Genomic DNA, 16,857 nt, shown 5'->3' on the forward strand with positions numbered 1-16,857 from the left:
TACATCAGACTTCAGCCTCAGACATATCATTGTAGTGTATGGGGCCCTTTAGTTCCTTATAATAGAAACAGAGTTTAAGAAAAATAAGGCTTTATATTTGCAAGAGTTCACAGCACTTCTAAATAGCAATAATAGATGCAGCTATACATCACCCCATGCAAAAGGCCAACATTTCAGAAACCAAACAGGGTACTTGTCTCAGCATAAGCAAATAGACAAGCTTCTGTGTACTCCTATATAGAGACAAGTACACTTATCTACAAATTACAGGTTTATTAAGACAATAGTTAGTAGATATCTTGCTTGATGAAAGCCGCAGGAATGTGCTTTTTACATTTATATCCACAAATTCCCCTCTTACCTTCCTACAGTGGCTGTAAATGAAACCTTCTACATCCACACTAACAGCACTCGTGCATTCGTCCAAGATTGCAAACTGAGGCTTGTGGTAAAATAGCCGTGCCATCTGCAAACAAGAGCGACAGGTCAGTAGTCAGTTACTAGCTCTGCAAGCAGTGTAAAGAACAAGCCTGGTACATAAACTCTTAGGAAAAACATAAAATGTTATTTGCCAGCAATGTGAGAACTTCATATATTTTTCTACAAGTAGTGGACACATGAGGAAAACCTGTGTCTAAGATGGCACTGACAGAGTAATTATTATCGACTACGCCCTACGGGCGCTCTTCACACCGTCGTGAGGGGCTACACCTCCTTAACCCTTGTGGCGTGCAATATTTGTATTATATGGAGTATTATCTCCAATCATAATTGTGTGAGTGGTTAAATATTGCACGGCCAAAGGGCGTGCGATGGTTAAGGGATCGTAGCTCTTTGTAAAAGCGTAAACAGCGCATGCAGGGCCTGATGAATCACCTAGTAGGTGCTGTGGTTGGGGGAGCGGGGGAGACGCGGATGGGGTCCGGAGGTAGTGCGAGTGGGGAAGGGGCGGGTAATGCTTTTCCTCCTGGAAGCAGCTAAGCTGCTGTCCTCCCTTTGGAGGTGGCTCTCCCGGAGACTCGCACAGTAGCCAGTTACTATTGTTAGTGCCGGTGTTCCAACGCGCCGCATTACAGGGAAGAAGATGCACTCAAACTACAGCTCCCAGCAGCCCTTAGCGCCAGAATGCTTCAGCGCTAAGGGCTGCTGGGAGCTGTAGTTTATTTAGTGCGTCTACTTTCCTGTAATGCGGCGCGTTGGACACCGGCACTAACAATAGTGACTGGCTGGCAGAACTGACTGACTCGCTGAATCAATGTAAAAGGTGAGAGTGCAGTGTCAGTGACACTGTAAACCCACTGCACAGCACTGTCACCTTTTACATTGATTCAGCGTCCAGACATTACCCTCCACGATGTCACCCACTCTGTTACATTAGCCATCTCGGGGCTCTCAGGCCGGCAGCCCAGGTGCTGTGTTGCGGAGTCAGGGCCTCTGGGGATCTGGGCACAGCTGTGGCGGTTAGGCACTTCTGTGACATCACGCGCATAGGAGGCACCGGGGCTCAGAGAGTATGCAGTGCAGGGAGGGCTATGAAAGCCTTCCGCTGCGCCACTTTCATACACATCTATGCCAGTGGCCACAGCAGCGTTTGTTCCACCTGCGCCACAGCTAGGGAGTGGGGATTGTTGATGCCGGAGGGGGTAGGCGGACTGGCAGCAGGACATAGGACGCTGCAGTAAAAGGATTTTTTTCCCCTATCTACAGCGCAGACTTGCTGCAGATGCAGTGGCATTCCCTCCAACTGTACCTTTTTGGCAGGTACAATACCTTCTTTTTATGGTCTGTACCGATTTTTGGCTCTCCAAACTTCCATTTGTAGGGATTTTTATGTGTAAATTGTTGGAGGGTATGTTGCTGCAGATGTGGACCTGGAACTGCAGCTCCATCAGCCCCATTGTTAATCCTGCTCTGGGAACACACAGCAGCCAAAGGGCAGAGCCTCCCATAGGATGTAACCTGTGTGGGAGGGCGTTTCCCACCCAATCAGCTGTGGACTGGGTGTGATAGACCGGATGCTAACCCAATGAGAGCTCCTAGCCACGCCCAGCGTTAGCCACACAGTCACAGTGACAGATCTGGGCTATTATATAGGAGATTATTTGCTGAACATCACATAATTATTTTGTTTTAACAGATCCTTGGACCCACAAGCACTAAAATGTTGGATTACCAAATTAGCTCTCCTTAGCAAGAGAGAGAAGAAACCGTAGGGGAAAAAAAGTAATCCACCGAACCTACCAGTAAACGGACATGATTAGCTTGACCTATGACTATACTGCGAAAGTCTGGCCTTTTGTTGACCAGCATATACAGCTAGATTTTATGAGAGACTCCAGCCATCTTGATCTACAGCTAACAGATGTTGTTTGTGACATTAAGTGCCCATACACGCTGCAATTTCCATACAACAGTAGTAGTAAAAATACTTGGATAGGATTAGCGCAGCATCTATGGGGAACTTCAGATTCCTTCAGGTATTTCTACCACACATATTGTAAACACCAGATCTGACAGATTCATACACAAAAAGTTAGTTTTTACCAACTTAATTTCTGCCCTAGTGTCACAGAGACATGATCTATACCGATCATGGAATAAGAATTTGCTAATAGATATCTAAAAGATAGATTTTTTATGTATTTACTGTAAAATCCTTTCCATGTTAATCAGGGGGACGATACTAGCGGACGCTGGGATACATGGACTGGTCTACAGCAGTAGGCACGTAAGATTGATGCGATTTCAAAATCCTCCCACCCCCGCCTCGCTTCCCTGAAGCTTCAGTTATTTCTAACAAGCCACTTGGAGGAAGTAAAATCACACCACAATTACACCATTACACTGAACAAAAACAGCAAAAGGACTAGAAAGGGAGGGATTGCAGTGTCCTTCAGATGGATGACAAGGAAAGGAATTTACAGTGAGTACATAAAAAAATCCAATTTCCTCCTCATTTAATCAGGGGGACACCGGTAGCTGGCCCTGGGATTTCCCAAAGCAAGTCTAACGGGGGAGGGAGGGGGGGGGCACTCGACCAGCAAGGCCTCATGCAACATGCGGTGGCCAAAACCAGCCTCAGCACAACAAAAAGTATGAAAACGCTGCAACTTGTTCAATGTATGCACAGAAGACCAAGTTGCCGCCTTGCACAACTGTTCTATGGAAGCCTCACTGTGAAGACCACAAGAGACCCCAACCGCCCGTGTTGAATGGCCCTTGAGTGAAGTAGGAACCGACACGTTGAAGGACAGATATGCTTCACGAATAGCTGCTGTCACGCATCTGGCAACAGAACGTTTGGAGGCCAGCCAACCATCACTAGGAGCATCCACCAGCATTCAAAGAGAATCAGTACAGCGGAAAACAAAGGTATGATGAATGTAAATCCGTAATGCCCTCACCACATCTAAGAGATGGAGTAGGGAAAGAAGAATAATCCGGAAAAGAAGAAAGAACGATGTCTTGATTCATGCGAAACATGGATACTACTTTAGGAAACAAATACGGCTTAATCCATAATACCACCTACCTGCATGAAAAAAAATCAAGGGCAGTGCTGCCAGTTCAAACACCCTTCTAGCTGAGGCGATTGCTAGAAGGAAAACGACCTTCGAGGCAAGGTAGTGTAATTCTACAGTCCAAAGTTTCAAAAGGTGGTTTTTGAAGAGTGTTCAGGACCACATTTAAATCCGAAGGAGCAATAGGAGTAATATAAGGTGGCTGGATGTAAAGCACACCCTGCAGAAATATCTGCACTTCCAGAAGGACCAGTAAACGCTTCTAAAAAGAACAAAAAGGGCTGATTGCCAGAGAGTGCTATATAAACAGCAGCACTCTTTTGATAAGCCTCTCCACAGCCCACTACGACTTAAACCTGCTCAGAAGTCTGTGGACGTCCTAAAGCCGCAGCGCTGGTCTGATGCAATGGTGCCTCAGCCTTACCCTATAAGCATGCTGGTCTGTAAAATGAAAAACATCTGGTCAAAGGTGGCAATGTCAGGACTTTTACTGCGGCAATGCCTGTGCTACACAGAGACACTTTACCGAAAGCTGCGGCAGAGCAAGAATTCCTACCCCGACTAATTGAAACTGCTCCTTCTGCCTGAGCCCTGTACACAGGAGCGTGGGAAAAAATAAGAATTTACTCACCGGTAATTCTATTTCTCGTAGTCCGTAGTGGATGCTGGGGACTCCGTCAGGACCATGGGGATTAGCGGCTCCGCAGGAGACAGGGCACAAAATTTAAAAGTTTGACCACTAGGTGGTGTGCACTGGCTCCTCCCCCTATGACCCTCCTCCAAGCCTCAGTTAGGATACTGTGCCCGGACGAGCGTACACAATAAGGAAGGATTTTGAATCCAGGGTAAGACTCATACCAGCCACACCAATCACACCGTACAACTTGTGATCTGAACCCAGTTAACAGTATGATAAACGTAGGAGCCTCTGAAAAGATGGCTCACAACAATAATCAACCCGATTTTTTTGTAACAATAACTATGTACAAGCATTGCAGACAATCCGCACTTGGGATGGGCGCCCAGCATCCACTACGGACTACGAGAAATAGAATTACCGGTGAGTAAATTCTTATTTTCTCTGACGTCCTAGTGGATGCTGGGGACTCCGTCAGGACCATGGGGATTATACCAAAGCTCCCAAACGGGCGGGAGAGTGCAGATGACTCTGCAGCACCGAATGAGTGAACTCCAGGTCCTCCTTAGCCAGGGTATCAAATTTGTAGAATTTTACAAACGTGTTCTCCCCTGACCACGTAGCTGCTCGGCAGAGTTGTAATGCCGAGACCCCTCGGGCAGCCGCCCAAGATGAGCCCACCTTCCTTGTGGAGTGGGCATTGACAGATTTAGGCTGTGGCAGGCCTGCCACAGAATGTGCCAGTTGAATTGTGCTACAAATCCAACGAGCAAACGTCTGCTTAGAAGCAGGAGCACCCAGCTTGTTGGGTGCATACAGTATAAACAGCGAGTCAGATTTTCTGACTCCAGCCGTCCTTGAAATATATATTTTCAATGCTCTGACAACGTCCAGCAACTTGGAATCCTCCAAATCGCTAGTAGCCGCAGGCACCACAATAGGCTGGTTCAGGTGAAACGCTGATACCACCTTAGGAAGAAACTGAGGACGCGTCCTCAATTCTGCCCTGTCCGAATGGAAAATCAGATATGGGCTTTTATACGATAAAGCCGCCAATTCCGACACTCTCCTGGCTGAAGCCAGGGCCAGTAGCATGGTTACTTTCCATGTAAGATATTTCAAATCCACCGATTTGAGTGGCTCAAACCAATGGGATTTGAGAAAATCCAAAACTACATTGAGATCCCACGGTGCCACTGGGGGCACAACCGGGGGCTGTATATGTAGTACTCCTTTTACAAAAGTCTGGACTTCAGGAACTGAAGCCAATTCTTTTTGGAAGAAAATCGACAGGGCCGAAATTTGAACCTTAATGGACCCTAATTTGAGGCCCACAGACAATCCTGTTTGCAGGAAATGTAGGAATCGACCCAGTTGAAATTCCTCCGTCGGGGCCCTCCTGGCCTCACACCACGCAACATATTTTCTCCAAATGCGGTGATAATGTTGTGCAGTCACCTCCTTCCTGGCTTTGACCAGGGTAGGGATGACCTCTTCCGGAATGCCTTTTTCCCTTAGGATCCGGCGTTCAACCGCCATGCCGTCAAACGCAGCCGCGGTAAGTCTTGGAATAGACACGGTCCCTGCTGAAGCAGATCGCTTCTTAGAGGTAGAGGCCACGGATCTTCCGTGAGCATCTCCTGAAGTTCCGGGTACCAAGTCCTTCTTGGCCAGTCCGGAGCCACTAGTATCGTTCTTACTCCCCTTTGCCGTATAATTCTCAGTACCTTGGGTATGAGAGGCAGGGGAGGGAACACATACACTGACTGGTACACCCATGGTGTTACCAGAGCGTCCACAGCTATTGCCTGAGGGTCTCTTGACCTGGCGCAATACCTGTCCAGTTTTTTGTTGAGGCGGGACGCCATCATGTCCACCATTGGTCTTTCCCAATGGACCACAATCATGTGGAAGACTTCTGGATGAAGTCCCCACTCTCCCGGGTGAAGATCGTGTCTGCTGAGGAAGTCTGCTTCCCAGTTGTCCACTCCCGGGATGAACACTGCTGACAGTGCTATCACATGATTTTCTGCCCAGCGAAGAATCCTTGCAGCTTCTGCCATTGCCCTCCTGCTTCTTGTGCTGCCCTGTCTGTTTACGTGGGCGACTGCCGTGATGTTGTCCGACTGGATCAACACCGGCTGACCCTGAAGCAGAGGTTTTGCCAGGCTTAGAGCATTGTAGATTGCTCTTAGTTCCAGTATATTTATGTGAAGAGACGTTTCCAGGCTTGACCACACGCCCTGGAAGTTTCTTCCCTGTGTGACCGCTCCCCAGCCTCTCAGGCTGGCATCCGTGGTCACTAGGACCCAGTTCTGTATGCCGAATCTGCGGCCCTCTAACAGATGAGCACTCTGCAACCACCATAGCAGAGACACCCTTGTCCTTGTCGACAATTTTATCCGCTGATGCATCTGCAGATGCGATCCGGACCATTTGTCCAGCAGATCCCACTGAAAAATTCGTGCATGGAATCTGCCGAATGGAATCGCTTCGTAAGAAGCCACCATTTTTCCCAGGACTCTTGTGCATTGATGCACAGACACTCTCCCTGGTTTTAGGAGGTTCCTGACGAGTTCGGATAACTCCCTGGCTTTCTCCTCCTGAAGAAATACCTTTTTCTGAACAGTGTCCAGAATCATCCCTAGGAACAGCAGACGTGTCGTCGGGATCAGTTGGGATTTTGGAAAATTCAGAATCCACCCGTGCTGTTGGAGCACTACTTGGATCTTGCCCTTATCAGGAGATCGTCCAAGTAAGGGATAATTAATACGCCTTTTCTTCGAAGAAGGATCATCATTTCGGCCATTACCTTGGTAAAGACCCGGGGTGCCGTGGACAATCCAAACGGCAGCGTCTGAAACTGATAATGACAGTTTTGTACCACGAACCTGAGGTACCCTTGGTGTGAAGGGCAAATTGGGACATGAAGGTAAGCATCCTTGATGTCCAAGGACACCATAAAGTCCCCTTCTTCCAGATTCGCTATCACTGCTCTGAGTGACTCCATCTTGAACTTGAATTTTTGTATGTACAGGTTCAGAGATTTCAGATTTAGAATAGGTCTTACCGAGCCGTCCGGCTTCGGTACCACAAATAGCGTGGAGTAATACCCCTTTCCCTGTTGTAGAAGGGGTACCTTGACTATCACCTGCTGAGAATACAGCTTGTGAATGGCTTCCAATACCGTCGCCCTGTCGGAGGGTGACGTTGGCAAAGCAGACTTTAGGAACCGGCGAGGGGGAGACTTCTCGAATTCCAACCTGTAACCCTGAGATACTACCTGCAGGATCCAGGGGTCCACCTGAGAGTGAGCCCACTGTGCGCTGAAATTCTTGAGGCGACCCCCCACCGCCCCTGAGTCCGCTTGTAAGGTCCCAGCGTCATGCTGAGGCCTTTTTAGAAGCCGGGGAGGACTTCTGCTCCTGGGAAGGAGCTGCTTGCTGCAGTCTCTTACCCTTTCCTTTGCCTCGGGGCAAATATGAATGTCCTTTTGCTCGCTTGTTCTTATAGGAACGAAAGGACTGCGGCTGAAAAGACTGCGTCTTTTTCTGCTGGGAGGTGACCTGAGGTAAAAAGGTGGATTTCCCGGCTGTTGCCGTGGCCACCAGATCCGATAGACCGACCCCAAATAATTCCTCCCCCTTATACGGCAATACTTCCATATGCCGTTTGGAATCCGCATCACCTGACCACTGTCGCGTCCATAAACTTCTTCTGGCAGATATGGACATCGCACTTACTCTTGATGCCAGAGTGCAAATATCTCTCTGTGCATCTCGCATATATAGAAATGCATCCTTTAAATGCTCTATAGTCAGTAAAATACTGTCCCTATCCAGGGTATCAATATTTTCAGTCAGGGAATCCGACCAAGCCACCCCAGCACTGCACATCCAGGCTGAGGCGATTGCTGGTCGCAGTATAACACCCGTATGTGTGTATATACTTTTTAGTGTATTCTCCAGCCTCCTATCAGCTGGATCCTTGAGGGCGGCCGTCTCTGGTGACGGTAACGCCACTTGCTTTGATAAGCGTGTGAGCGCCTTATCTACCCTAGGGGGTGTTTCCCAGCGCGCCATAACCTCTGGCGGGAAAGGGTATAATGCCAATAACTTCTTTGAAATTAGCAGTTTTCTATCGGGGGTAACCCACGCTTCATCACACACTTCATTCAATTCCTCTGATTCAGGAAAAACTACCGGTAGTTTTTTCACACCCCACATAATACCCCTTTTTGTGGTACTTGCAGTATCAGAGATATGCAAAACCTCCTTCATTGCCGTGATCATATAACGTGTGGCCCTACTGGAAAATACGTTTGTTTCTTCACCGTCGACACTGGATTCGGTGTCCGTGTCTGGGTCTGTGTCGACCGACTGAGGTAAAGGGCGTTTTACAGCCCCTGACGGTGTTTGAGACGCCTGGACAGGTAATAACTGGTTTGCCGGCCGTCTCATGTCGTCCACCGACCTTTGCAGCGTGCTGACAGTATCACGTAATTCCATAAATAAAGCCATCCATTCTGGTGTCGACTCCCTAGGGGGTGACATCACCATTACAGGCAATTGCTCCGCCTCCACACCAACATCGTCCTCATACATGTCGACACACGCGTACCGAAACACAGCAGACACACAGGGAATGCTCTGATAGAAGACAGGACCCCACTAGCCCTTTGGGGAGACAGAGGGAGAGTTTGCCAGCACACACCCAAGCGCTATAAATATATAGGGACAACCTTAAATAAGTGTGTTCCCCTTATAGCAGCTCAAATATTGTTAATATCGCCAAATAAGTGCCCCCCCTCTCTGTTTTTACCCTGTTTCTGTAGTGCAGTGCAGGGGAGAGCCTGGGAGCCTTCCTAGCAGCGGAGCTGTGTAGGAAAATGGCGCTGTGTGCTGAGGAGAATAGGCCCCGCCCCCTTTTCGGCGGGCTTCTTCTCCCGGTTTTTCTGAAAACCTGGCAGGGGTTAAATACATCCATATAGCCCCAGGGGCTATATGTGATGTATTTTAGCCAGAATAGGTGTTTCTCATTGCTGCCCAGGGCGCCCCCCCCAGCGCCCTGCACCCTCAGTGACCGTTGGTGTGAAGTGTGCCGAGAGCAATGGCGCACAGCTGCAGTGCTGTGCGCTACCTCATGAAGACTGAGAAGTCTTCAGCCGCCGGTTTCTGGACCTCTTCTCTTTTCGGCATCTGCAAGGGGGTCGGCGGCGCGGCTCCGGTGACCCATCCAGGCTGTACCTGTGATCGTCCCTCTGGAGCTAGTGTCCAGTAGCCTAAGAAGTCAATCCATCCTGCACGCAGGTGAGTTCACTTCTTCTCCCCTAAGTCCCTTGTTGCAGTGAGCCTGTTGCCAGCAGGACTCACTGAAAATAAAAAACCTAATAAAACTTTTTCTAAGCAGCTCTTTAGGAGAGCCACCTAGATTGCACCCTGCTCGGACGGGCACAAAAACCTAACTGAGGCTTGGAGGAGGGTCATAGGGGGAGGAGCCAGTGCACACCACCTAGTGGTCAAACTTTTAAATTTTGTGCCCTGTCTCCTGCGGAGCCGCTAATCCCCATGGTCCTGACGGAGTCCCCAGCATCCACTAGGACGTCAGAGAAAAAAAGAAAAAAAGTCAAACTAAGGAGCACAGAAGCACAGTGCCTCACTCCACAGGCGCTAGGAAAGAACTGAGGCCTCAGGAAAGAAGGACAAGTTATGTGGGGTGGCGGAGCCAATTAAGTTAGTGTTCTAGTGACTACTCATGTGGACCAAACCACTTAAGTTAGCGTCAGCTAGCAGTGTCCCGCAGATCGGATGATGAGGAATATAGGTTATTTCTCCTACTTCAAAAGTTATATTTACAGATAGTTTTATTATAGAAGATTGTAACAGTTTAGCCAGACTATAATTACTCTAAATACCCAGTACTATCAGTCTCTCTATGGCTGAACCCTCATCAGCTTTTCCTCCTGTGTTCAATCACTTCTTACCCAAGAGAACAGCAGAAAGGACTACAGTTCCACTCAGTGATACTGCTGGCTGAGGGAAGGAACAAATGTTGCCTCTGACTAGAAAAAATGTAGATGGCAGGGCTTCTAGAGCATAAAAAGAGCTATTTTATAGCATATATGACACATTACTGCTTGTAGTGCAGAGAGCAGACTGGCAAGTGCTCTTAAGAAATTACAAGTATATCATCTACAGAGATCATTGACCAATCAATCTAAAGCAAGACAAGCCACTATTGATCCAATTCAATTACTCATAGTAGCCTTGTGTGATGGAATGATGCTCGGATACCCATATCTTCCAAGCAAATAAACAGTACATATGATGTCCTAGTGCCATTAATGTATGCCCCCACACAGGGAGCATTTACATATTACTATGTACAAGTGTCTGCTATCTAGACATACAATCTGTATATATGTAAAGAAAAAAGGAAGTACATGCCACCATTCAGCTCAAGGCACTCACAAGACCTCGTACGGCATACCATCCCAATCCTATATAATAAAAGGCTAACACTGCTCACCTCTCTGGGCGGAATTCAAGTGTTTTGTGCGTCGGTGGCCACTAGATGGCACCCAACTGAGCTACTGAAGTTTTGCTCCGTTCGGGCGCGCACAGCCGTCGGTACTGACATTACTGTTACGTTGTTCCGTCATTAAGACGGGCTGGTAACTGGCTTTTCTATAGATACCTGCAGCTTAGACCTGCTCTAGCTGTCCAGTTCCTGAATGCTCTCCTTTTAATTCAGGAATCTCCTGTTTAAAAACTACTGCTTACGGCTGGCCCTCATCGCTTGGTATCTCTCATATATATATGCACCCTCTGCCTAGGCGGATATATAAGTAATGTTGGTGGCTCTACTGCGGTGCATGGGTGGCCCTCAGGGTGGTGGTGTTCCGCTTCTCGCTCGCCCCCAGAGTGTCAGAGCATGGATGCTGCACCGGGACGACACGCCTTGGTTCATGCCACCCATGGGATTATAACACGTGTATATACTGCAATGCTCTGCTATTAAGCCTCCCAATTTGTTCCTTTTCCATGCTACCTTGGATAAACCCTTGTTTTTCCTTCATGTAATATACACAAATACTTGTGACAAAGTATTACACACAAACTAATTACATACTGCGCATGTTTGTTTGCCTTTATGTGCAAAACCAATAAAAAAATAATCCAATTAAAAAACAAAAAGTACATACCGCCATTCTTTGCTTCTCTCCTCCGCTGAGGACATCCATCCAATCCTGCACACTATCCCAGCCACCTTCACGTTCCAGAATCTGGCCCAGCTGGACATTGTCAAGGTAGTCCTTCAGTACCTGTGTTTCAAATATACACATGAATGACTTATTCCTTATATATAAACATACTTTTGCAAATAGAAATTATTGTAGGAATACATGTGTGCACCATCTCTTTATACAAACAGACAGCACAGAAGATTTGTTCCTACCTTATCGGATATACCTTTCCGCTTCTGGTCTTCATGTGTGTCTGGATAGATGACTTGGTCCCGTAATGTCCCCAGAGTCATATACGGTCTCTAAAACATGAAAATAAATCAGCTGAAATTGCTTTGTGGGTCTAATTACATGTCGACATCACTGTGTACACAGCATACTACAGAAACGTGAAGGAAAAGTTACCTGGGGTACATAAAATAGTTTTCCTCGTTCAGGTTTTGTCAAACATCCGCCAAAAAGCGGCCACAGCTACAAACAAAAACAAACAAACATTTTAACCTCCAAAAGCTTGTAAAAGGAAAATTAAACAAAAAGTGGGTAAGTTCTTAAAATATCATCTGATAGGCCAGACCAGAATTGTATATATACTTCCATGCACAATAAATGGTGGATTAATAATAATAATAACGACTACATCAAGTAATAGTCCTGGTTTTCAAAATGTTATCAGTTTCTGTCAGTTTGCCATCAAAGACATGGTTTGCTAATGGAGATAGGCTGCATACATGTGTCCTCGTACATCTAGCCTCAATGGGCGAGATTCTAATGTTTTTACCGCCAGTAGTCACTAGATGGCGCCGAACGGTTCTAATGTAGCTCGTTCAGGTGTGATTGGCTGCTAACGTCTACATTTCAGCTCGCACCTACCGGGGATGGCGAGCTGAAATGTGTGAAAAGTGATCCGCATCCCAACGGTACTTTTCACGAGCGCGCCAATTAGTTTAGTCGGGTTACGTGGTTAAACCAGACACTAATAGACGCGATAATTTGTACATCGCCCCCTGGAATTTCCTGTCACTTTAGATGCGAGATCTGGGGGTGATAACATTTCAATTCCCACCAATATCTCACGCAGTGCCAGAAGCCTTCGGTGAGTGAGCCGCCAGGTCCTGTGCAACTGGGATTGTGCCGAACATCATTTTTATCCGAATTTACGTATACGAAGCACAACAAAATGTGTCGTGAAAAAAGCCACTGCACCACAGCACTTCGTATACAGATTCAGATCCAGCTGCACACAGATATACAAGTGTCGCATATCAAATTACTCAGTGCAGTCCCATGAAGTGGTTTTGTCACATTGTATTCCAACTAAGATGCAAATCTGAGCAAAAAAGATGCAAAAAAGAAGGTCAGAGCAAGCAGAGTCTCACGGGACCTGACACGCCAAAAGGGCTGTTTGTCGCTACTGCAGCAAAAGTTTGTATGTCATGTATATTGGTTCAGAAACCGCATGTCGGCCTTCAATGAATGTTAGCAACAGGTGCACTTATTAAGTTATTTGGTATTAAAAAGTCTTTTTTTATGTTAGAATTTGGCCAGTGGGGGTGCAAGTCCTAAGAAACCTCTAGCTTTAATTTACCTCAGCTATTATATTAAAAAAGGTACAGAAGGATGACTAGTATAACCAGAGCATTTATAGAAATAAAAAAAAGTATAAAAAAAAGGGAAACTAAAACTCTGTTCACAGGATTCAACTTTGGGCGTCACGTATTACCAAACCCTTTATTCTTCTAACAAAGTGCAAAGTACCTCTCCTAATACTCGGAAAAGGGAGCTCTTCCCACAGCCATTTGGCCCACAGACAAGAACATTGGTGCCCGACCTCACCTGGAAATAGAAACGATATAATAAAAAAAACACAGCCTCTTCCATTAAAGCACATAGAAAAGAGAATGGAAAAAAAAACAACTAAATCTGTCAAACATACCCAACAAATTTTTTTTAGAAATAATTCCTCCTTGGAGAGCTAACTAAAATTAAAATGCTGTATAATATCAAGTGAACATATTTTGCCCAATGCCCAGGATCCCTGTACTCTAAACAGCGTGCATCAATAAAGCTGGTTGAAAATGTAATTGCAGCCATCCTACCAGCGACTTTAATGCAAGCAGTTTCCATTCAAGCTTTCCCAGCTATTATCCTGGGAGAACCATTGGATGCAGCTCCAGCACAGTGTAGCATATTCTCAAATGTGCGGATGCCAAACGTGTGACCACTTATGCTTAATTAGTTCTAGTAAGGATGATTATTGGCAAAATTATTATTATTATTTTTTTACAGAGCTCTTTCTATGTTGTACTGATACATTTTAATACGCTACAAAATGAACGGGATGTAGTTACGTTGCTGGCAGTCGGGATCCCGGCGGTCAGGATATGAATCTCTGTTTATAAATGTCAGCTTGTTCTTCACATTTATTTAAAGTACTACAGTTTCTCCGCAGTTGGACCAATTGTGAAAATGGCAGATTTTTCTACCATTTATTAAAGTGACAACTTCTATAATCAAGATAGTTGTTACTATCGACAGGCTTGAAATAGGTACATGTACTAATCTCCTTATTCATACTCTCCAAGGTCAAAACCAAATCTAGGAATTGTATTTCCTTTTGATGGAAATTAAAAGTAAAGCTCAGATTAAAATCATTAATATTTAAATATTGAACAAACTTAGTGTATTCATTTTCTGATCCCTGCCAAACAACCAAGACATTGTCGAGGTTTCTCCCATACCCCCCTAGGGGCGCATATATATATTTGGGGAAAATAAAAATCAAAGCATCATCATGTTTTTTCTCCCAAGATAAGCATAAACACCCCTGAAACAGTATTACATACTTCAAAGTCGAGATCTCTGATTAAAATATCTCCATTTGGTGTTGCTAGTGGAACATGATCAAACCTAAAATAATAAAAGGTTTGCAAATACTTGAGAACATTAGACTGCCAATATAATATATCCATATTAAAACAGAATCTTTAATAATAGAATAAATAAGCATATATGGCACAAAAAAGGAAAGTGATAAATTCATATTAATAAAGACACTTACACAAAAAACAAACCACATGTACAGTAAATAGTAAACCATCTTTCCCAATAATTCACAGCTGCAATGCCCAAAGCTTACTCAATATATTGCTTAAGGGGGTAATTCAGACCTTATCGTAGCAGTTGGGGAAAACCATGTGCACTGCAGGGGGGGGGGGGGGGGGGCAGATAATTAGAATTTACTTACCGATAATTCTATTTCTCATAGTCCGTAGTGGATGCTGGGGACTCCGAAAGGACCATGGGAATAGCGGCTCCGCAGGAGACTGGGCACAAAAGTAAAAAGCTTTAGGACTACCTGGTGTGCACTGGCTCCTCCCCCTATGACCCTCCTCCAAGCCTCAGTTAGGATACTGTGCCCGGACGAGCGTACACAATAAGGAAGGATTTTGAATCCCGGGTAAGACTCATACCAGCCACACCAATCACACCGTACAACTTGTGATTTGAACCCAGTTAACAGCATGATAACAGAGGAGCCTCTGAAAAGATGGCTCACAACAATAATAACCCGATTTTTGTAACAATAACTATGTACAAGTATTGCAGACAATCCGCACTTGGGATGGGCGCGCAGCATCCACTACGGACTATGAGAAATAGAATTATCGGTAAGTAAATTCTTATTTTCTCTAACGTCCTAGTGGATGCTGGGGACTCCGAAAGGACCATGGGGATTATACCAAAGCTCCCAAACGGGCGGGAGAGTGCGGATGACTCTGCAGCACCGAATGAGAGAACTCCAGGTCCTCCTCAGCCAGGGTATCAAATTTGTAGAATTTTGAAAACGTATTTGCCCCTGACCAAGTAGCTGCTCGGCAAAGTTGTAAAGCCGAGACCCCTCGGGCAGCCGCCCAAGATGAGCCCACTTTCCGTGTGGAATGGGCTTTTACAGATTTTGGCTGTGGCAGGCCTGCCACAGAATGTGCAAGCTGAATTGTACTACAAATCCAACGAGCAATCGTCTGCTTAGAAGCAGGGGCACCCAGCTTGTTGGGTGCATACAGGATAAACAGCGAGTCAGATTTTCTGACTCCAGCCGTCCTGGAAACATATATTTTCAGGGCCCTGACTACGTCCAGCAACTTGGAATCCTCCAAGTCCCTAGTAGCCGCAGGCACCACAATAGGCTGGTTTAAGTGAAATGCTGAAACCACCTTAGGGAGAAATTGAGGACGAGTCCTCAATTCTGCCCTGTCCGTATGAAAAATCAGGTAAGGGCTTTTATAGGATAAAGCCGCCAATTCTGATACACGCCTTGCTGAAGCCAGGGCTAACAGCATTACCACTTTCCATGTGAGATATTTTAAGTCCACAGTGGTGAGTGGTTCAAACCAATGTGATTTTAGGAATCCCAAAACTACATTGAGATCCCAAGGTGCCACTGGAGGCACAAAAGGAGGCTGTATATGCAGTACCCCCTTGACAAACGTCTGAACTTCAGGAACTGAAGCTAGATCTTTTTGGAAGAATATTGACAGGGCCGAAATTTGAACCTTAATGGACCCTAATTTGAGGCCCATAGACAGTCCTGTTTGCAGGAAATGCAGGAATCGACCCAGTTGAAATTCCTCTGTAGGGGCCTTCCTGGCCTCACACCACGCAACATATTTACGCCAAATACGGTGATAATGTTGCACAGTTACATCCTTTCTGGCTTTGATCAGGGTAGGGATAACTTCATCCGGAATGCCTTTTTTCCTTCAGGATCCGGCGTTCAACCGCCATGCCGTCAAACGCAGCCGCGGTAAGTCTTGGAACAGACATGGTCCCTGCTGGAGCAGGTCCTTTCTTAGAGGTAGAGGCCACGGGTCTTCCGTGAGCATCTCTTGAATTTCCGGGTACCAAGTCCTTCTTGGCCAATCCGGAGCCACGAGTATAGTCTTTACACCTCTCCTTCTTATGATTCTCAGTACCTTGGGTATGAGAGGCAGAGGAGGGAACACATATACTGACTGGTACACCCACGGTGTTACCAGAGCGTCCACAGCTATTGCCTGAGGGTCCCTTGACCTGGCGCAATATCTGTCCAGTTTTTTGTTGAGGCGGGACGCCATCATGTCCACCTTTGGTTTTTCCCAACGGTTCACAATCATGTGGAAGACTTCTGGGTGAAGTCCCCACTCCCCCGGGTGAAGATCGTGTCTGCTGAGGAAGTCTGCTTCCCAGTTGTCCACTCCCGGAATGAACACTGCTGACAGTGCTATCACATGATTTTCCGCCCAGCGAAGAATCCTTGCAACTTCCGTCATTGCCCTCCTGCTTCTTGTGCCGCCCTGTCTGTTTACGTGGGCGACTGCCGTGATGTTGTCCGACTGGATCAACACCGGCTGACCCTGAAGCAGAGGCCTTGCCTGACTTAGGGCATTGTAAATGGCCCTTAGTTCCAGGATATT

The 16,857-nt window shown here is 46.3% G+C and overlaps 1 protein-coding gene across 2 annotated transcripts in view; it reads right to left on the reverse strand.

Annotated features, from left to right (window-relative positions):
• The window catches only part of ABCD3 (ATP binding cassette subfamily D member 3), a 178,325-nt gene that overhangs the window by 38,770 nt on the left and 122,698 nt on the right, over nucleotides 1-16,857 (reverse strand). For both annotated transcript variants that reach the window (XM_063939855.1, XM_063939854.1), the window contains exons 16-21: nucleotides 14,248-14,311; nucleotides 13,160-13,237; nucleotides 11,810-11,875; nucleotides 11,617-11,706; nucleotides 11,363-11,482; nucleotides 362-466 (exon numbers count right to left, since the gene is read on the reverse strand). In XM_063939855.1, coding sequence (XP_063795925.1) covers nucleotides 362-466; nucleotides 11,363-11,482; nucleotides 11,617-11,706; nucleotides 11,810-11,875; nucleotides 13,160-13,237; nucleotides 14,248-14,311 — 523 coding nt within the window. The remainder of the gene's footprint in view (nucleotides 1-361; nucleotides 467-11,362; nucleotides 11,483-11,616; nucleotides 11,707-11,809; nucleotides 11,876-13,159; nucleotides 13,238-14,247; nucleotides 14,312-16,857) is intronic.

This window comes from Pseudophryne corroboree, chromosome 9, assembly GCF_028390025.1.
Source record: "Pseudophryne corroboree isolate aPseCor3 chromosome 9, aPseCor3.hap2, whole genome shotgun sequence".
Lineage (NCBI taxonomy): Eukaryota > Metazoa > Chordata > Amphibia > Anura > Myobatrachidae > Pseudophryne > Pseudophryne corroboree.